Source organism: Aptenodytes forsteri, unplaced genomic scaffold (assembly GCF_000699145.1).
Source record: "Aptenodytes forsteri isolate BGI_AS27 unplaced genomic scaffold, ASM69914v1 Scaffold397, whole genome shotgun sequence".
In the NCBI taxonomy this organism is placed as follows: Eukaryota; Metazoa; Chordata; class Aves; order Sphenisciformes; family Spheniscidae; genus Aptenodytes; species Aptenodytes forsteri.
The window spans coordinates 248,443-271,289 of NW_008794417.1; the positions used below are offsets into that span (position 1 = coordinate 248,443).

Here is a 22,847-nt window from a genome sequence, read left to right on the forward strand (position 1 = left end):
CATCCACTAGGCGGGTCACCTGGTCATAGAAGGAGATCAGGTTGGTCAAGCAGGACCTGCCTCTCATGAACCCGTGCTGGCTGGGCCTGATCCCCTGGTTGTCCCGCTCATGCCTTGTGAGCGCCCTCAAGATGAACCGCTCCATAATCTTCCCCGGGACCAAGGTCAGGCTGACAGCTGTCAGACAAGAATATACCCAGATTCTTCTGTAGATCTACTTCTAGTTGTTGTGATTACTCTCCTAACTCTGTACTATCTGGTGGGAAAAATATTCTCTTTCTCATTTAATCTCATGAAATTTTAAAAAGGTGTCATAAATGTCAAAGTGCTGGAAGACAGCAAAAAGCACCACTGCCACACAAAAGTCTTATTTAGGATAAGAAAGGTAGGTCATACACCAATCCTAGCAGAGCAAAATCTCTGCTAAATGCTAGTTTGAAACTTAATTTGGATGAAAACAGAGGAATAGCAGAAACACTTGTTACAAGAGTTGCTCCATGCCAAAACCTGCCTTGCTATCCAGACCTAAAAAATAAACATTGGAGACTGTAGATTACCTGAAATGGGAGTGACAGAGTATGAAACAAAGTCTCATCTGGAGTACCATGGGTTTTGTTTTATTATTTCACGCAGTTTGGTACTATGTATTTCTTTAAAAAATTACTAACATCCTGCCCCCTCCAAAGATACACAGGTGTCATGTGAATCAATGAAGCTTTTACACAGGGTGAAGGGCATGGGGGAAGCTTCTAGCATCTTCTCACAGAAGCCACTCCTGCAGCCCCTCCCTCTACCAAAACCTTGCCACGTAAACCCAACACAAGCAGGAAATGCTTAACACTGATTTTCACAATAGTTGGTCTGTCAGAAAAAAAGTATTGAGAATTAGAAAGCCCAAGGACTTGGAAACTATCCTCTCTTTGTGGACTTAGATAAGCCAAATGCCTTCAGTTATACATTTTTTCAGCTAACCTGGGTGTTGTGAAGATACAAAAGGCTATGTAAGTGGACAGCAGTCTATAAATATTAAAATATAATAATTAAAAATCAGTATTTCCTTAGATTATATAACTAAAATATAATACTTAAAAAGAAACACTGATATATAATTTAAACTAGATAATGAAATGTATTAATAAAAATTAGAGTGACTGTCAGAAGTTCGCCTAGTTTTTAGTTTTTATATATATACATATAACATTTATTCAAAACTATGTTTTACTTGTAAGGAAAGAACAAAATTCTGAAATAAAATAATTCCAATTTAAAGTCATCTAAAGTTGAAAATATTTTGAAGGAGTCCAGTCTTCCATCTCAGAAATAAACAGAAATTTAAATTACTAGCAATAGCATAACATAAACTTTTATAATAGAAATTATCCAGTTCATAAACCCCTTATTTAAACACCTGCATAAATCTTACAGTTGTTACTTTAGAATTACTGAGCAAAAAGTTCTTCTCAGCATCAATACTACATAGTCTAGGTAAATATTTACCAAATACATTAATGCTGCACAAAGTCTCCCCCGGTAAAAACCCGAGAGAGTATAAGGAGGTGACAGAATCCTCCGAGAACTGGGCTGCCATGTCATGGCTCGCAGATTATTGTGAAGAATATTAAAATAACCTGGCAAATCTCATAAACGGTGGTAAAAGACACTTGATTAGTCTGAATGATGAAGCTAAGTCCAGAAGAAATACAAGCTAGATTCCCTGTTGAGATCACTATGTCCTCCTTTTCATTATCCGTTCTGTTATGCAAAACACCAGCAAGCAAAAACTTGCACTCTGTGCTGAAAATGGAACTGCAGACACCTCGCTAGCAGGAGGCATCGTGCAGCCACTCTAGCTTTGCTTACCATCTGTCGAGCATCCGCTGCTGCCATCACTGGAACAATAACGCATTTCAATCCTTTGCCTTCCCACCTCTAGCAAATTTGGGTCAGGCAAGCGCGCTTTGCAGGTGTATCGGAAACGTTGTTCATAGTGGCCACCGTTGTCTGAAATATTGACTGGGGTCCAAGGCGTCCAAGGAGTTGTCTTTTTTAACTCTGGACAGGCATTGGTGTTACAAGGCTGATATTCCTGAAAGAAAATGTTCATAATGAATATAATCATTAAATATGACTTAAAAAAACCCCCACAAACCCTCAAAACAGACAAAAAGCCAACCAATAAAAAAGCCTCTGATATTTTTTCCAGCATTTCCAATAGCAGTGATCATCAATAAACTTTTAATTCCAATCTCAAACTGAAAGTGTTTTTTTCTGCTTCTAGGCAAGCACAGTATCACACTGCTAAAAGCAATAATATACCAGTACAAATTAGATCTCTTACATCCATAAAAACAGTAAGCTGAACACTGTAAGTACCATGATAAAGTGCATCCTTTATAAATTAATAGCCCCAAATAAGGCGTAGCTAAGTATGTTAAAGCTTTTAATTAAGAGGAATTCTGATAAACTGCAAGTACAAGACACAAACCAGCAAATAATTCCTTGGTAAAATCTAGTGGCATATGAATAAGTGAACCACTGTCCATTTTGTATATTGCTCATGTATTACAAGGGGACAATGGACAAAAAATGTTTCCTATTACAGAATCTGGCTCCCTGAGGTGCGTGTTACCCATAGCTCCAGCATTGCTAAACCTATCATCAGAAGCAAATTCCCTGTGGACTGATATGCACCAAAGGGAACAGACCACACCTAAGAAACAAATGCAGAATTGCCAATATTCTCAAGCCCCAGAATATATGTCTTCTGATGAGTATCGTCAAGATCTGTAGGTCCTGCCCATTCATTTCCCAGAGCATAATACGCTTCATCTGATACAAGTGCTTTGTAAACTATATGGATGAAATTAAACAACCATTAAATACCAGAATGAATTCACACTGACAAGTTATTAAAGACAAAAAGAAACAGGCATCAGTGGGAGAATTTTAAAATGATCTCTCTACCTCTGACCTCTTAGAGAGGTACTCAGCGGAGGGTACCTTCTGAAAGGGAGCCTACTAACTAAGCTTGTAATTCCACTAAATACTAACAAATATGGACACAACAGAAATAATGGTTTTATCACATAGTACAACCTCTTTCTTCCATAACCCCTACCCCAGCTGATACCACCATGTTCCAACAAGCAATAGATTACCTGCTCCTCTCTTTCCCGTGGTGATAATAGCCTTTTTATTTCATACTTTCCTCAGTCCACTACCTCTTCTCTCATACGGTCTAACTTATTAACATAACCAATTAGGCTGAGAGCAATTGCTCTCAACCTATATTTTGGTTTAAAGGCTGTGTTGCTATTTCAATCTAAAAGAAGCTGCTTTGTCTGAAAGCTTTTCTAATTTTTCCATCTGTTAGGGTTGGGAAAAAAAATATTCCCCAGAAACCTCTGCCCCGCTAACACAGCAAGGCACCAGAGAACCCAGCGCTGTGTTCAAGACTCTCATGTTCTGAGGCCAGGTGGACTTGTGACAAACTTCCTGGTTTCATAGTTTTGTGGTACTTCAGGCAAGAAAGAGCTCTTAGCCCAAACACTTCAGCTGGACTACTCCTGTTGACTCCTCAAGGCTGTGCAAAGCCCCTTCCCACCTTAAAACCTGGTGATCACTACAATGGTGACCACCTGAGTCATACTCAGGGACCATCTATGAAAGAGGATCCCTTTAGAGCACAGAGGACTGGATCAACTTTTCCGGGATCTGAGTTTCAGCCTTGATTGGTTTTTGGATCAGAAGACAGCAAAGAACAAGCAAACTATCTGGTCCTGTGTACAGCAGGGGAAGTAATTTCTTCATGACTCCTCCAGGCAAGTGTTTAAATCCTGTATGTTTTAGACTGAGGACAGAATAGGTACGACTGTTCTCCTTGCAGCACATGAACTGTAAAAAGGAAATCATAAAATTAACAGATCCCAGAAACAGCCAGAACCACCACGCTTGCTATCCCAACTGGCTATTCACCTCCAACGTGCAGTCCCCTCCAGCAGCTGGATTACAGTGCATCTTTTAGCAAGAGCACTCCGTCTTTCCCTCCTTTTTTTTTTTTTTTTAAAGATGTCTAGCACTGATGAGTCTATCACCTCCCCGCATCAGCTGTTCCACTATTTAGTAATCCTCAAAGCTAACAAATTGCAAGTTAATTCAAGGCTGCATTTTCCCCTTAATTTAATTTTCCAGTCACTGAATTTTGCTGTGCCTTTATCAACGATACTGAAAGTGTTTCTTGTCCTGTACCTACAAACATATTTTTCATGCCCAAGTACCCATACATAATGATAAAATAAGCTGAACGTCTTAAAGCTACATAGTATTTAAAACCTGATCTCCAGGTCCTGTGCATCCCTGTGGCTTCCTTTTGTCCTATTTCCTTATTTTCCTTAAGACTGGACACCAAAATTTGACTTGGAACTCTTGAAGCAGTCTTATCAATACAGCATGCAGACGCAATCATGACCCTGTTCCACTTGACAATCTGACTTTAATACATACATTATTGCATTAGTGCTTTTTCCTTCCACAACATTGCACAAAGAGCTTAAGTAGACCCAGTTACCTTTGATAACCTGTCCTTCTCTAAATCACAGCTTTACAACTACATATAGTTTCCTATCCCACACAAGAAGCTGGTGTTTGGCAACATCAAAATATGTTTTATTAGCTTCTGCAATTATCTAGTATATTATTTACTATTTCAACAATCTCTGTCATGGTCAAGTTTTACTGAAGATGTCTTATATCACTGTCTAGACTGCTGATAAAAATGTTAAGTGCTATTGACCCAAGAACTGATTCCAGGCAGATCCTGCTAGACACGTCCCAGTCATTTATATCTGTCCATTAACACCACATTTTTCAATTTGTCAGTGAGCCAGCTTTTAATCCATTTAACATTTGCCATATATTTCAGTTTTCCAAATCAAAGTATTTTCTGCTGCAAAGGCAAATAAATGTCTTGGAAAAATTCAATGACAGTCTGGGAGAAGTGCTATATCACTTCCAAACATCTTGAAACATAAGCGCTTTTCTAGTAGCATGTAAGCAGGAATAATTCAATCAGTATAGTAGCTACTACAGTGTTTGTTTCAATATAGTCACAATCGTCTAAAAGTTTCAGTTCCTCATTTGCTGTTGATTTTTGTATTGATATTTTTCAACCAAAAATAAAAGCTGCTAGAAATGTGAGGTCTTTCTTTACTGGATATGGCGTAGACAGGTGAGGGTCATGAAAAGCAGAATGTGTGAGATATGCAATGAACCCCTTGTCAAATAAAAATAGGCAATAGAGGAAGAAGTTCATTTAGTGGCAATGTATTGAATGTTGCTTTGCTAACACACATCTGAGATGGTTCACTCATTTCTTGAAAAAACAGACTACCAGTAATCAGTGTGCTTCAGGATAGGTAGTCCCTTCATACACCCTAACAGAGGGTATACTCATATGTTCTTACACGAGCCAGAAAAGAAAGATGTTCCTTAAGAGTATCTGTAGAGACCATTTGTTAGTTTTTCCTTTCTTTTTGCTTGGTGCATAGCTTATAAGAACGTTTGTCTGCTGTCATGCCTGTCTTATTCAACCACTGGATAATAGCCATGAAAGGCTCAGAATGGCAGGGGAAACAAAAGTATATGTAGATTACCCAGAAAATATTTACAGCAGTAAATAGTCTATCTTTGAGAAAATTCAGAGGAATATCCTAACAATGGATGACCCCACGAAGCTCTGGCACTAATAACGACCTGGCAGAGCCTGTTGACTTCTCTCACGAACAGTGAGTGCTGCACTGCTCTACCAACTACCGCATCTGCCACAGAGGAATCAAAAATCACACAGTGCTTGATGAAAGCATTGATGTGATCTGACGCTACAAAACGGCAGTATAAGCAGAACAATGATCTTGCTCTGAATGGTCTCAGATTTGGAAGTAAGTAAAGGGGGGGCGAGAAAAGGCACAATTCAGATCACACATGGGTATATTTAGTCCTGCTAGCATGAAGACATAGTCTGATTGGAAAGATTTGTCAGGGACTGGGAACATGGAAACTGCTATCTCTGCTTGGATTATCCTCCTCACCTTGTCCAATGCTTGAACAATTTACTCAAGTGGGATTTCAGGAATATGGCCCTCTCTAAAGCAATTCGACCAGCTAGAGTCATGGATACGATAGTAAAGCAACCACACAGTGGAATAAAAGTCTCAGATGAAACACTGAGGTCTCATCTCAGCAAAACAGTGGTAAGAAAGAACTAGAAAAGCAGTGAAGCATTCTGCTTCAATAGGGCTGTTCAGAGGAACCAAGACAGTGGCTGCCAAACTCCACCTCATGTGCTCCATGTGGAATAAAGGAAGAGATGGGGTCGAGCTCTCCTGGGAGGGACCTCTAGATATCCATAGAGGAAAACTTCAGGGGCTCATATGATGGGTTTAAGTACATTAGTTCTTAGGGTAAACTTGTGGACTTAGAACAATAATTATTTGAGCCTATTTGCAGACTCCAAAAATATCATTGCAATAGTTCAAACTTAACCACGTTTTCAAAGTTCTCTTTGCAAGTTGTCCTAAAACTTGAGGCCTAATTCACCATATTGTGGCCTTTAGTTCAGAGTGGATTTAGTCAGTTGAGATTGTTAAATTTATGCCTGGCTATGCCTGGCAAAGATACAATGAGACTTTTAAAGATTAAATTTCAGGGGACAGCTCAACAGTTAGTTAGGAATTTTCCACAAAATACACAAATACATACATCCATCACAAAGCACATGTCTATGAAAACGAGAAATTAAAATTAAAAATTATCATGAAGCATACTGGTGGTAATATGAGAAAAGTCATCATATATTGAAAACATAATTTGGAATGATAGAATATAAACATTGATTATGCTATTAACCAGCTACCTTGCTTCTGTCTTTAAATAATATTTCCTAATATTTGTGTATAATGAAAAAACAGTATTAATGTCATGTTTGATACCAAGATTTATTTAGAATTATTTGGTTGTATTATTTTAGAAAAGGACAACTAAAATGTAATGTCCAAGATATCTTATTTCAAACTGGAGGAAATTGTTGCTAAATAACATAGCACAAAATTCTACTGTTTTCTCAGGGAGGACATGGAACAGACTGATTTTTTTTGCCTCTGCATAGCCACTTTAGTCAAATTCCTGAAAATTTTGAGAATCTCTGAGACTTTACTCCTAGTTTAAGTTTTAACAAACAGCATGATAGTCTGATACTTCCTTAGGAAACTAGACTAAAAATCTTATCTACATTTTAACTACATTTGAACTACAACTTTTACGAAAAACAGAATTCAGATAGAGAGTTCCATTCCCATTTATATTACATGTTTATATTATGGAGGGATTTCTCCTAACAAACTCTTATTTCTTTCATGTATATAGTACGTCTATGTTGAATGCACTTCTTTACTTCTCATCTGTGTTTTTCTTTCTCATCTGTTAGTGTGAGAGACTATCTTCACAAGGCAGCTAAATCAACATTAACAGTCCATTTAAGTATTTTCAGCCCAACGGTTATCTTTTATGATTTGCTTTTAATATATTGTATTAGTTCTCGAATATTCTTTTGGAATCGCCAAACAGTCCATTGATTAAAAAATACTTATAAATTTTTGCTTTTGCTCCATCAACTTCAGTTTGTCTGGCCCAAAATATTTATTTAGTTTTTCAGCTATTAAGACACCAATAGAAAAGAATGTCACTGATTCATAAATTGAATGGTGTAGTATGTCACCTGGGACAAGACAGGGCTGTAAGGTATAAAAACCTGAGTCTCTCAGCCACCTCCCAAGCCTTGAGCTTGTCACAGCAATATGTAGTTAAAGGAAAGGATAGCTCTCACGTGCAATCAAAACAAAGGCCAAAATGAATGTAACAGTGTTATAAAACTTGAGAGAAAAACAGTTCCCATTTATAGGGGGCCTTGTTTACACATCAAAACATAAGTTTCCTGAAGGACTAATATACCCTCTCTGTCTCCAAGAACCAAAAGATAGATAACATTTATCTTGCAGTGGTTGAAAAACACATTCAGGAAAATCACTAACTGAACTTGAAAAAATAAGTGGTTCATTTATTTTCATTACAGAAATGTAAAGTCTTATCCATTTAGAAAAGCATTTTCAAACTGAAACAAACAAAAGACAAGTATGTCCCTGATCATGTTTCTATTTATTTCCACAGTTTAAAAAGCCAGGTTCTTCAACCAAATACCATTAGATATACCTTACTTTATCGCCATTTTTATATTACAATACTATTGCAAAAGCATGACCTGAAAGAACACCCATTGTAAATTTCACAGCTGTACTTAAAAAACAAAACCCCAAAATATTTCTAAGATTCCCTTTGTATTTTAATCATGAAAGGCACATCCATATCCTAGTTCATAGGTAGTATTTTAGCTTCAGTTGACATCAATGGGAGTAGTTCTATTGATTCCAGTGGAGTCAGGACTTCGGAGACTATTGCTGAGCGCAGATGCAATCCTGTAGTGCTGTAAAGTAAGGGTAGGTAGCTTGTGTTCATAACAGATTTTTAAAAATATTTTGATGGATAGAAGGAAGAAAATCATGTTACCCTATGCAGAAGGAACAGGTTTCTTCTGAAGTGAATGGATTTCTTTTTTGGCTGCAAATACTGACTGAGCACAACCTTTTGTTTCAATTTTGTGTATTTTAAACAAAATAATTGGAAAAACTTCCATTGATGTGAAGGGGAATTTAAAAGGAATTAAAGGCTGGATTTGGAACCCTTTTCCCTGGAGTTCAGGGCCTGTTGGGCAGGTCATCAGACTGGGACAGTTCGATACTCAAATCCTTCCTATATTCAACATCATTCATTTTATTTATATAAGGAAAGTTCCTACTTTCATCATCTCTTCATAAAACCATCAAATTTTGGAGTGAAGAAAGCTACCACTTTCCTCTTACTTTTTCTCTACCAGCCATTTGTGTAACTCCATGCTCGAAAGCTACATTTTATGTCCAACTAGTCAAACTTTTGTGAAGGAAATTGTTACAAAAAATTAAATCACTTAATCATGAGTAGCTTAACTGAATATCTCAAACGCACAGGGTTAGTAGGAGCACCTTCAGCTCCACCTCAGCAAGCAGAATGGCCTGGTTGCATCAAGGAAGTGCAGTTTTTATGCTTAAGTACTGCTTCTTGGACGCTCACATTCACATTGGCACCTGAGAACCATTTAGAGTGATAAACATTTATTTCACATACATGACAATTCCTAATAGTTCATTTTAAAGCATGATATTTGGAATTAACTCATATTCAAAATGAAACTAGGAATGTCTAAGGAATAAAAAGCTTCTTTATTCTGATGACAGAGATTTAAAAAAAAAAATATAGAAAGAGGCATAGTAGTTAATTTGGATTCTTCCAAACCTAATCCATTTATGGATCTGCGTTACAATTAACCACCCTACTCAAATGCACCTAGCAAATGAAATTGTTATGTGATACAAAACAGGACAAATTTGTCGAGATTGGTAAATTGTTTTTCTTTTTTTTTTTTTAAATAACTGAATACATCAAGAACTTATGTGTATTTTTGCACACCGCTCGTAGAGAAATGAAAAGTAGTAAAACCATAGTAAATCCACAGCAGCAAGTCTGCCTGCTGACAGCTCAATTTGTACCAATCCTCCAAGCGTCCCTTGTGTGATCCCAGTGCTAGTACTAGAGGATCCCACTTCTATACCCCATGTACAGAGCAGCCTGCTAACACAGCGCCTTTACTTGAATCTCCACACCCATTTAACACTTGCATGGGCAGACTATGAGCTCCCTGGAGGAGAAGCCGTTTTGGACTGCCTCTTTGCAGGCCTTTGTACAACGGCATCCTGGTTCATCATTAAAGCTTTCAGGCAGCAGGACAACAACAGTAATGTTGTAACTATAACGCTTTGGAGGCTAGCTTCCTGCTATGGTAGGCAGCAGATTTTCAATCCAACAGTTTTAAACCCCTTACCAAGCTGCAAGTCAAGACCAGGGAACGGCAACCATGCCGTCCTTCCCAGACTGCTAAGGCAGTAATGGGTCCCAAGCTGTAGTCACTATGGGAATTCAAACTCTAAAATGGAAAAAAAACCCCATTCTCAGTGCTTGTATGTTCTTAATATTGGAGAACATCTCAAAACCAGTCAAAGAACTGACTAGTGGAATTTACGGTCAGTTTTCAAACTAAGAATGACGTACACTTAAAATGTAATGTGTTTCAGTGAAATGGATCTGAATTTTGGTTACAGATGTGTCTCCTGGAACTTGCCTGCTTGTTCAATAACTATTCAGAATTCAGTGTCCTGAATAGGCTGAAACTAGAAAATGCATGTTTGTTTTTACTGGACACTCACCTAACTTTCAGGGATGTGTTTCAAGTCCACAAGGGGAATTAGTATTCAGTCTTGTCACCCAGTTCCTTTTTGAAGGTGGATTTACTTTGAATTCTAGACTTCTCTTATTAAGTTAACCCTAGATTTTCTTTTGATGAATAATACCTTCTATGTTTTGCCCACAATAACATAAGCCTCCTGTAAATTACCCTGTTCTTTTCACTCTTGGGGCATTGAAGATATTGAATGTATTGTTAACATTTAGGAAACAAGCAATGCCTCTAAAAATGCATGGCCTAAACAGAAAATTCTTCCTCTCATTTGTCCTTCCCTTTTACTCTATACATGGTCTATGAAACATCTCACAAAATAGACGAGCTGTGCAATGTGCTCTGAAGGATCACATATTCAGCTACACGCAAGAACACAGCAAATGGGTTTCCTCCGACTTAGGGGTTTTTTTTAAGTAACAAATTTTACTTTCATGATTTTTACCACATTCATGCAATTATGTGCTTTTCTGTATTGGTGTACACCACTAATTCTAAGTGTCACACTTAAGCATTTTTGTCAATCATGTAATTGTTAGGGACTTGCCACTAATTAGGAGTCAAAGATACTTAATTGCCAGTCCTAAAAATTGATAAATAGTAGTCCAGGTCCTCAAAATCATTACATTGGCTTAAAAGAACCCTGGACAGAGGGAGGGGGTCCATCTAGTAAAGGAAGCTGATTAAGTTGTTCATGCATTATCGTTAGGAAGAGTGTGTCCCATCCTTCTACTGAAAACTACCGTTTTGCAGATAAGTTACTGTTTAGGAGATAGGTGTCCAGGGCTTATTTGCTCCAGTTCGCAGTCAGGAGTCATACTGAAAATCCCGCCTTATCTATGGTTTTGTATGCCGTATTGCAATCTGGCACAGCACAAACACGTCTCCTGTTCTAGCAGCTCTACTGAGATGTAGGAACCTCCAGAAGGGGGGGATGAGAAGCTGGGACATCACCACCTGAACCCGCTAAAATTTGATAAGCCCAGAGGTGTCTGTCAATGGACTAAGGATTCAGTTATTTTTGCCCTGAGTGTTGCCATTTAGACTGCTGCAAAGCCTGCACAAAGGAAGTAGGACGTATTACTGAGCTGGTGAAAACAGAACACACTGGACCATAAATAATCAAGGCTGTACAGCTGAAGGGATTGTCCACCTATAAATGACTGCATGGATTTATCAAAACTGACTCAAAACTGATTTCAGTTAAGCAGATGCTATACTGCCATGTAATGAAGACCTCAACTGCAGTAGGAAAGACACGACCTCCAAATCTGAGCAACAACATGACAAGTAGATGATGAAATATAAATATCATTAAAGGTAAATGATGTGTTACTTGTACATGAATCAAAATTAATCTTTTAGGCATTTAAATCAGAATTTAAAATTAGTGTGTAAACATCAGCTTTGAAATCTATATTTATACATTTAATTATAAGGAGAGGATATTCAACTTTACCTTTAAAATTAAGAACGTACTAGTTGCAATTTGAAAAGACCAGGGAAAGAAATGTAGCTTCCTGTGAGCTGCAATTTTGCTTGCCTGATCACTCAGTATTTCAGAAGTGGGGAAAAGGGGGTTGTTCAAGATTCCATTTTGGGGGGTACAATCAGCTGATTGGAAACAAGTGAGTTGCTGCAGCTTAGTGAGTTACCACTCAGCTGGGCCATGCTAATGATCTGTGCATGTGGCTTTATTCATTACAAATGCAAATGCAAGTGCAAAAGAAGGCAGATTAAGTCAGACGGATTAGGGGTGATTTACTTTGCTGTAATAACTCCATTGTTTGCAATTAGCTTCACATACTCTCACTGTGAAGCTTAAAGTTTTTCACATAGGCCCTATAATTCCTGGCAAAAATATTTTAAATTGCTGAAATACTTATTATTAACTTAAAATGTATTTTTTTAAATTACTGGAAATCATGGCTATCCAAGTATTTATTAACTGAGAGTAAGAATGTTAGAAGATAATCCAATAGTCAAAAAGGCATGAAAAGGCTGTCAACTCATCAATTTTAGAGACTGCTGCTTTGTAATGACTGCAAATCTGTTATCACACATAAATTACCTTCATTTCTATTCTGCAGCGTACATTTTCCTTCATGTAGGCTTCTAGAAAGACGATGAGAGCTACATTCTTGTTGTAAAAGGAGATCCTCAACAACAAATTTTTAAACACCTGGGATTTTAGTTTTCACAGGTAACACTAGAGTTACTTGGCTACTTTGTGACCTGGAAAGAATTTGATCCTTAGATTCCTGATTCTTAGATTCACCCATTGCTAGCTATAATGATTGTCCATGTGCCTTTTCCTGAATTTAGCAATGGGAGAAATCTGCAAACAAGTTTCAGCTGGTTTTGTCTGCCACCATATGTCACTAACTCCACAGTTTGCTAAAACAATGTGTAATTGCAAAACAAGAAGAGGAGAAGAAAGTAAAAGCTGCACAGCCTGTAATCATGGGGTTTAGGATAAGGAACCAGGGTGGTACTCCTACAGAGAAAAATAGCTCATTTCTTTCACAAGGCAGTTTCAAATTAAGTACAGTGGTAAAGTTGTTCTGGAAATTTACATACTGAGGACACATTTATTTCCATAATATTTTGACCTGGAAAACCAACTGTGTGAAAAGCCAGCCAAGAAGTAATACAGAAAAATAAAACAGTTATTACTATTTTATATCCAGCCATAGAGCACGCTTTCAGATTCTTATTCATTTACCCATAGTCATTTATTATATTGCCAGTGCAGCCTTATACCAAAATTAATCCTTTTATCAACCTATAGATCATCATTAATCTTATTTTCTACAATTACACAATCTTTTAGGTTCAGCTGAACTTTCACATTTTAAGCTCAAAATCTGAGGGCTAAAATGCAACCACTAATCAGTGGCACATCAAAACAGACCTGAGAGTATGAAATTATTAACTGCTTGTGAAGTCATTTAGACAACAAGCACTCAATTGCAGCTTGTCTTCTTGGTTCCCCCCTCCCCCCCTTTAATTATAAAGAGCTATAAACTGTGTTTTATACAAAAATGGAAGCAAAATTTGAGAAAGCTAATGTTGGAAAGAGATGAAGTCTGGTTTTGCTCTGAAAATCTGATTATTTTAATATTCTTACTGTATCTTTCATTCCAAAGAATGACTTAAATGGTATACAAATCACTGGGGAAAAAAAAAATCCTATAATGTCACCACTCCTGAGGTAACACTCTAAATGTTAGAGCAGCTGCTAAATGACAAATGCATAAGGGATGGAAATGGTACAAAGTGAATAGATGAGGAGCCACGAACTTTAATTCAGAGTTGCCAGCCCAAACCCAGGAGCTGCAGTGAAAAGCAGAATTGCTTGTTGAAATGCATTAAACTGTGCAAGTATTTAAATTCATTGAAAATAGATTTAGCCACACAAATGAGACACATTCAAAGATTTTGATCATCTGCACCTTCTAATGAGGTAGCAGAAAGGGTATGCTCTGCCTTTCTGAAAATGAAGCCACTCAGTAGGGGATCTGAGTATGGATTTGGAAGCCTAGTGAAGGTGGCAAAATACAGCTGCCAGAGATCTCTCCAGCACCAGACGGATTGCCGTCGTCTCCAAAAATTCCAAATATTAGGAAGCTGTAATTATTTACTAGGAGGGAAGTCAAGAATGGTAAGTTAATGTGTATATGAACATCCACGTCTTCCTAGCTCAGAGGCCACGCTAGTCTTCTGTAAATGAGTGAAAGAGGAAAACCAAACACAACCCCCATCTCCCAAATTCCTTTCAAGCAAAATTTTTCTCTTTCTCTCTCTGTGGAGAGTGTGGACAACACCTGTGGAAAATGGGTATAGCAGGTAGGTTAAAAAAAATAATTATACTATAAACCTCTTTTTCAGGCCTTGACCCAGGCACACTGAAGTGAACAGCAGTATAACTGAACTGAAAATGCACTTAAGCACAACTTAATACTTTATCACACCACAGACATCTGCCTTTCCCCAGGGCAGAAGTTACAGCAGAGCTGACAGACGTGAACATGTGCCCACACCTCAATCACTGCTGCTACAGTCGAATGTAAAACACAAAACCATCTTCAGTTACAGCTTGTAATCACTTGGACGAGGAAGCACAGTGACCAAGATGAAGACACGTTTGCTTCTGCCAACTCCACTATGGGAAAATATGACCTCTAGCAAAGGGGGACACCTGAGCTGGTTAAATTAATAGTTGGGCGGGAGTGTTGATCTGCTCGAGGGTAGGAAGGCTCTGCAGAGGGACCCGGACAGGCTGAATCGATGGGCCCAGGCCAATTGTATGAGGTTCAACAAGGCCAAGTGCCGGGTCCTGCACTTCGGCCACAACAACCCCATGCAGCGCTAAAGGCTTGGGGAAGAGTGGCTGGAAAGCTGCCTGTCGGAAAAGGACCTGGGGGTGCTGGTCGACAGCCGGCTGAACATGAGCCGGCAGTGTGCCCAGGCGGCCAAGAAGGCCAATGGCATCCTGGCCTGTATCAGAAAGAGTGTGGCCAGCAGGAGTAGGGAAGTGATTGTGCCCCTGTACTCGGCCCTGGTGAGGCCGCACCTCGAATACTGTGTTCAGTTTTGGGCCCCTCACTACAAGAAGGAGGTTGAGGTGCTGGAGCGTGTCCAGAGAAGGGCAACGAGGCTGGTGAGGGGTCTGGAGAACAAGTCTTCTGAGGAGCGGCTGAGGGAACTGGGGTTGTTTAGCCTGGAGAAGAGGAGGCTGAGGGGAGACCTCATCGCGCTCTACAACTCCCTGAAAGGAGGTTGTAGCGAGGTGGGTGTCGGTCTCTTCTCCCACGTAACAAGCGATAGGACGAGAGGAAATGGCCTCAAGTTGCGCCAGGGGAGGTTTAGATTGGACGTGAGGAAAAATGTCTTTACTGAAAGAGTGGTGAAACATTGGAAGAGGCTGCCCAGGGAAGTGGTTGAGTCACCATCCCTGGAGGTATTTAAAAGACGAGTAGATGAGGCACTTTTAGGGAGATGGTTTAGTGGGCATGGTGGTGTTGGGTCGACGGTTGGACTCGATGATCTTAGAGGTCTTTTCCAACCTTAATGATTCTATGATTCTATGAATTATCGTAGCAAGCGTCAGTGTAACTCATCAGTCAGGGTCCCTGGCTATGTGGAAAAAAAACCCACAAAAACCAAAAAGACAATCAAAATAATAGCATAAAATTTTACAGGTTGCCTGGTCGAAAAGCAGAAACACAGAAACAGATATATGAAAAATATGCCTCTAGTTGTGGTAAGAAATGTAAATTCAGATTACCTACAAACATTCACAGGTTTGTGCTTAACATGTTCAGTAGTGAAACTGCACAGGCAAATATAAATATACAGTTGTCTTTAATTTTCTCATGAGTGGATATCAACTTCTCAAAGCTTGTACCCTTAATATAGGATCCAATTGCCCAAATGCAGGGCTCTGTTGCCATTTTAAATGCTGTGGGTTATCTCACCTAGCTTCCAAACTGCTCTAAAAGAACATGGGTCTCTCACATGGCCTCTGATATATCTTCCACGTTCACCCAGATGTTCGAGATCCCCTATGGCTTTTCAAAAAGCAACACGTGTCTCTGTTTAGGCAAATCTGCATCCTGCCCTCGCATCCACCAGTGGAGCCTGGCATTTTTCAGAATCATGTCAGAACTGAATCTCCTGTTGATTTAAATAACTGTTTCACATTTTCCATTTAATTTGCGGCAATCTAAAAAACTGCCTATAAATCAATTTCTCTCACACAACACTCTTCATTTTTAGCTTTTTTTAATATTGTTGGGTTTATAAAAAGTTTATTTACAAAGGGTTTAATTTGTCTATGTTGTATTTTTGGAACTCTGTGGTTGTGAATAAAACACTTTTTTTTGATCTCCAGCCAATTCCTGGTAAGACAGATGTTTCTGGGGGGAAAAAAAAAAGTACTAATTGGATGCTGGCTTCATATTATGCTCTATTTCCAGTATGAGGAAGAAAAAGGCAAGAATAGCTGTGTGCTTCCTTTGCATCTCCTCAAATATGAGCTGTTCTGTAGCTGGCATGACCCTAGCATAAATCAGATCAGGTTTTAATTGACAATAGCCTGTGTGTTTCAGCTCAGAACTGCTGAAGCCTATGCTCTGCTGCTCTGGGGAAATTCCTTAGGAGACGATTAAAGCCCTTTTATTTTACACCTTGTTTGAAGTCTCAGCAAAAAGGCTAAGCACTATATAGGGGGAAGGCGGCACTGCTAAAGACATTCAAGCCAGAAGGTTAATGAAGAAAACAAAAGGAGAAAGCGATTATAGACTGTACAAAAATAGGAAAGAAAATACTGTGGTAATGAAAATAAACTGACCAGGAACAGAGTATGGCTGCCTGGTAAAATTAAATCAAAGCATGTTTCAAATGAAGCATTTTATGAGTTTCAACAAGTTGAATATATAACAACAATATCTTTTCTTAACACAGTACTCATGAGAGCTCTTAAAGAACTTTACTACTTAATGTACTTAGAACTTTAATACTTAATGTACACACAGGATCCTTAGCTTCTCTTTATAGTCAGCTACGCTCATCTCAGTCTTGTCCCAAATCAAATTTCCGCATGCCAGCTTTGCCCCCTTATCATAAAATTCACGTAACCTCATTTACGAGAGGAAGAAAAAAAGGAGATGAGCAAGGACTGATTTACCCTGCAGTGATCAAATTGGGCAGAAAAAAAAAAGTCAGTGAATATGTCATCTTCCAAAATTCTTCTTTTCAACAAACCAGAAAAGGGACATAGCTACAAGTTATGAGGGTTGAGTTACATACCAGAGATTGGAAAGTTTAACAGTGGTCCATGCCTTCAGGATGCTGAAGCTATAGACTGCCACTGGGTAGTAGTGTTGTGTTTGCTTATCAAAGCAATATGTAAACCCACATTAAATTATTGGAAAAGCAAGGGCTGGGTAATGCACAATGTCGTATTTCAGACATTCCTAGCAATGTGGAGAGGACTTACTGCCAGTAACTGCGTAAACATGGCTGGAATACACAAGTCAAACTCACAGGACTGAATTTTAGCTCAAGGTCAGGATGGGTGCCCTGAACTTACACTGTGGGCTTTGTAATACAGGCTTCGTTTTGACAGCTCAGTAAGCATACCATCAGCTCTTTGGCATTTTCAGGCCAATGACATTAGTAACTGGAAAATAAAAGTGTTAGCTATAGACTGCAAATTGCTTTTTATAGGAAAATAATAGGAAGTATTTTGTATTCACATTGTGCTTTTAAATTCAAAATGTCTGACCATTTACAAAGAGTTCTGGCTTATCAAACAAAACTCTGAAGTCAAGTTTGCTGAGCACCACACTATCGGAGCTGGCCGATTTACGAGTCTTGTCCTGCAGGATGATTAGGAAGTTACAGAAGCTCACAGAAGGAGTTCTATTTGGGGAAGGCAAGGAGGGATGCAAAGGCAGCTTGAAGTTGCACATATGGAAAGTGAAAATTATAGCAAAAGATTTTTGTGAGGTTTTTTTTTCCCCCGTGGACAAGCCGGTAAGACATCCTTTTGTCTTTCCACTGATCTAAGATACTCAGATAAACTTGTCACCAAAATACAGAAGTTCTGGGGAAAAGAAATCTTTATTCTAGATGCCCAGAGTCAAGGTAAACGTAGAAAATGGTCCAGAATGGGTAGGACAGGCAATCTGCTTTGTTTTTAATTTTTCCTTAAGAATCCTAAGAAAAGAATCCTTAAAGGGGCAAAAAAAAAAGAAGAAAAGAATAAAAGCAATAAAGGTAATAAATAGAAGATAATGACACTGAGCTGAGTTTGCTCAGATGTTAATGTGACTACATAAAATAAAAGCAGCAATAGCTAAAGAAATTTCACTGATAAGAAAATGCAGGTGTTTGGCAAGAATTTGGGGATGAAAGTGTGAGGATGCAAGCAGTCAACAGGATCCCAAGGAAGAGGGAAGAACAAAAATGACAATGTAATTTTCAATAATTTTTGCTTTGCAGAATAAAATTCTCAGAAAGCCTTAAAGGGAAGGGTCAAATGTGTTTTTTTTAATGCCAACTAATTCACCTATTCATACTGTTGCAGTTTTTAAAAAGCACAAGATATGGTATATCTTTTATCTTTTAGTTCCGTAATTCAAAAATGTGTATAACGTGGGACTTAGTTTTGTTCACAGTCTCTAGCACATCTTAAGACAGTGGCTTCTCAGCAAGGTGTAGGTGTTTTAGTAAATACTTTAGTAGCAGTGATGAGGTATAGAAGATGAGGCCCACATGCTGTGCAGTTAATTCTTGGTTTATAAAAGCAATCACTCTGCAGACACTGAATGATATATAAACTCTCTGTGTTAATGGATCCCAGTACTATATGAAACCTAAGAGATTCAACCCAGGTATTTGTGTGCCAGTAGAGAGGCATGAGAGAGATGCCTAAAAGGATTTCAGGAAGGAGGAACAATACATGTACGTTTACTAAAGATTTGTTTAAGGTGCACAAAATCATGCATCATTACCTTGCTTTCGTTTCAGTGCATGCTATTTTGGAACAGAACTTTTTTTCATTTAACTTTTTTTTTTTTTTTTACTTTTCATACAAGCAAAAGAGTATTTTTGTAACTGTTTTGCCACCTAAGATTGCATCGCTGTCTCTTCATGTTTGGACAGGTCTGTGAGAAGTCACAACTTTGAACTGTAGCTGATGTAGCCAAAACATTTCTAAAATTAGGGAAGTGGTTTTTTAAACCCCATGACAAAAGAAAAAAGTTAATGTGACCACCCTGCGGGATGACAAAGAAAGTCTCTGATTTTACAAAATGGGAAGTTCACTACCTGTTTCCTTTGGAAGAATCTATGGTGGATGCATGAGGGAAATTTTTTGGCTTTTAAACATGGACTCCGGAAAGAATCAGTCCAAGGTGGCATGGCTTTATCCTGCTCAGAAGCGAACAGACATTTCATTTTGTACATGGGAATGTTCCAAAGAGCGTTTAGCTAACACTTGAACACAGGATCTATAATGATATGGCTGCTCACATGCCTCAAAGACACACAACATTACAGAAAATGCAAATTACTTTTTATAGGATTCAGTGACATGAAACCTCAAAAAAATTTAAATCAATCAGTATTTCAAGTCAAATGAGAATAACATCCTGAAATACCTTACATCCTCATCATTCCTTCCATCAGTTTAGCCTCAGAGAACAATTCTTAACACAGGAGGAAGCTGAGATACAGGAACCACATCTCGTGCCATAATAGTACTAGATGTGATTATTACTCACATCCTGAAGTTGTGTTTTATCTGAAAAAGCCCCCTGCTTCCTTTCTTCTACTGATGGCAGGAAGGACAAGTGGGTGCAGAGACTATATGCATTTCTAACAAAACAAAGGAATTCCTTGCTAGGGGGTCACAAGTATTTACATTAATGCCAAATTCAGATTTCTTTGAGACTCTTTTAATGTGGTCCCATGTGCCCCTTTTATACACTGAAGATTATTAATTTTTTAAAAATTATAATTTTAGGCACAGGAGTTTAAGAACAGCAATAAGAAGGAGAGCTGTGTGTTTTATATCTACTTTAATTGAGTGATAAACAGAAGGATCTGGCTTGGAGGGGCTTTTGATCAGAACACCAACATGTAATGTTAAGATTATGTAGTTTTATCAATACAGCGTACCATCTTATTTCTGGCAAAGGGAGAGCAAATGGGGGCCTGCCTGGCATCACAATGAGATATGAATATACAACAGTTGCATTCGATCAAGGAGTTTCCTACTAATCAGCAGTTAAATAAGAATGGCCAGCCTTCTCCTACCAGGACCAAAAAATCAGACGTATCTTTATTTGCCCATGGGATAAGACTACTAGCCAGCATTAAGAATGAGAAGCTCATGACATAAGTAATTTATTCCAGTGGATGTGAAGTCTACTGCATAAATTCCAGAAACAGAGAACTTATTTCAAATCAAGGTCGCTATCGCAATCCCTAGACGAAATGGGATTTCTGAAACGTTGATGTGAATACTAAGAGATTCAAATATTGACAATGCAATGTGGTTTGTTTTCTTTTCATGGGTATGACAAGTACCATTACACTTTCTGAATAGGCATTCTTACATTCCAACACGGATGGTCCATCTGAAATCTAATCATAACTAAACCACTAACATGCTTCCTAGCTTTGTAGGTCAGTAAATAGGGAGTCACTGCTGTTTGTAACAGGCCACAGGTTTTGCATTAAGCTAACAAGACAGGCTTTGGGACCGGCTTTGCCTGTGCTTGTCTTGGTCTGCCTGAAGATTTGTTTTTGCATGCAATAGCAATTATCTAATTACCAGATCTCTATTACCTACTTTGTTTTAACTTTTCATTAGCTCTGTATAATTGTGTGATGTAATGTCTATAGTGATTTTTGTAACTAATGGGTATTTGTAACATCTAGTTACTGTGGATAGAATGACCTATTAGACCCCCTTAATAAAACACAGCACAGAGGAGTATCAGAAGCTTTGAAAGAACCTGCAGAGGACAATACTTGAAGCCCAGGGGCTGTAAATAACTCGCTGATGGCCAATTATTGGTCATGAAAGGAATGCAGTCTCAGGAGCAAGGTAAGTCAAGCCATTCTTGCCAAGCCTTAGAGGTAGCAAAGAGAACAAAGAACAAGCATCCAACATACCTAAAACACACTACAGAGTAAATTCAGATGCAATATGGACTTGCAGACCAATGAATAATAAGCAAGGTGTAGAGCCTGTTAGCAAACACAAAAATGATACCAACCACATCCTAAAGTGAGAAGGAAGAAACCATCAACATCAATGTCATACTTCTGGCAAAAGATTTAGGATATTGACCGGTTGCTGTAAACCCACCCCCAGATTGAAACCATCAACCTTAACACACAGAGGGGCAGTGGGAGGGCAAGCCTAACACCACAGAAAGGGGGAGACTAAAAAGTTTGTGTACCTGTTACCTGCACGTAATTTAAACTATTTGATAAGGCTGTTATGACTGTTACGACCATTAAGACTGTAATTAGGCTAAGAATAAATTCTTGGCTTTGCATGAATGGTGTATTCCTTTTTGCCTGTAACAGGATCATGAGTGTTAACAAACTGGTGGGAGTCCAAGCAATCTATTCTCTAACTTGACTGCAACAAATTTCTCATAAAATATTGCATGGTTAAGGGTATTTTTAAGTTTGCATGGGCAACTTTAATTCTGTTATTGTCATTAGATCATGCATCGGAATGCTTGAGTTTGCAACTTCATAATTTCCTTAAATCTAAAAAAAAAAAAAAAAGATTCTTTGCTGGTTTTGTGATGAAGACTTTACCACTATCAACAAAGTTATATTAAACTGATTTACCATCAGTACCTTTGAATTCAGAACTATGAGATTAAACAAGAAAATGTGAAACAAAAATCTAAACGCCATTGGACAAAAAAATTCTTCAAACCCTACACGCTTAGATGTCTTGGGTCAAAATATACATGGACAAATAAGTAAATCTACACATTTCTTGAAAGCATCCCAAATGCAGGAAAAGATTTTTTTTTTTTTTGGGGGGGGGGGGGCTACACATTTGAAAGCATCCCAAATGCAGGAAAAGATTTTTTTTGGGGGGAGGGCAAGGGGGAAAAGTTAAGCTTGTTGAATGTACATTATTGATATAAAGAACCTGAACTGATAACAATATTGGTTAGTTTTCTGTTTGATGTCTGTTCTCTACAGATGTATTTCTAGTAGTGAGAACCAGTGGCAAAAACAATTGTTAAGAAATGTAGAGGGACTCAGAATATAGAATGGAGAAATGCAAAGCGTTCTTTTCAATTTACAGGAGAGAATGAACTATCTTGCATTTTTCTATTTATGGTTCAGAAGAGACTTTAAAGATTATTTTTGCTTGCAAATGAATCTCTTCAGCACAATATTAAAAAAAGTCTTAAGTCTCCAGAAAAGAGGGAACAAATGTTTAGTTCAGAGACTTGAAGGTGGCCTTTGGAAGAACCAATAGTAAGATATAGCAACTATTATCCTGACCTCTTGGAAGGCTTTTTCCTCTGTGATGAAACTGCCCTCCATATCTAAGCTGTCTTTGTTATCATGTAGTATTTGCAGAGACCTATGAATGTCCTGGCCTCCCCAGTTGTGATTATACTGTAATTATACTCATCTAATATGGAGGATGCAGATAGGACTGTAAAATGGAAATCTCTTTACAATGGAGACCTAGGACAATAATGAAGAGAACTACTCAGAAGGATTAAATTTTGTTTCTGAGTATTTGGATACTTTCACAAAGGTCTGGGAATTGTAAGGCAGAGACTGACATTTTACATTTTTGTTTTATTTATTTATTTTATTTTTCCACAGAGCTTCCAGCTTCCATTTT

General features: G+C 38.2%; 1 protein-coding gene across 1 annotated transcript in view; it reads right to left on the reverse strand.

Moving 5' to 3' along the window:
• Nucleotides 1-22,847, reverse strand: part of LOC103907272 (semaphorin-5A) — a gene marked incomplete at its 5' end in the record, with an annotated part of 172,861 nt that overhangs the window by 43,685 nt on the left and 106,329 nt on the right. The window contains one exon of the mRNA XM_009289418.1: nucleotides 1,861-2,086. Within this exon, the coding sequence (XP_009287693.1) occupies nucleotides 1,861-2,086 (226 nt within the window). The remainder of the gene's footprint in view (nucleotides 1-1,860; nucleotides 2,087-22,847) is intronic.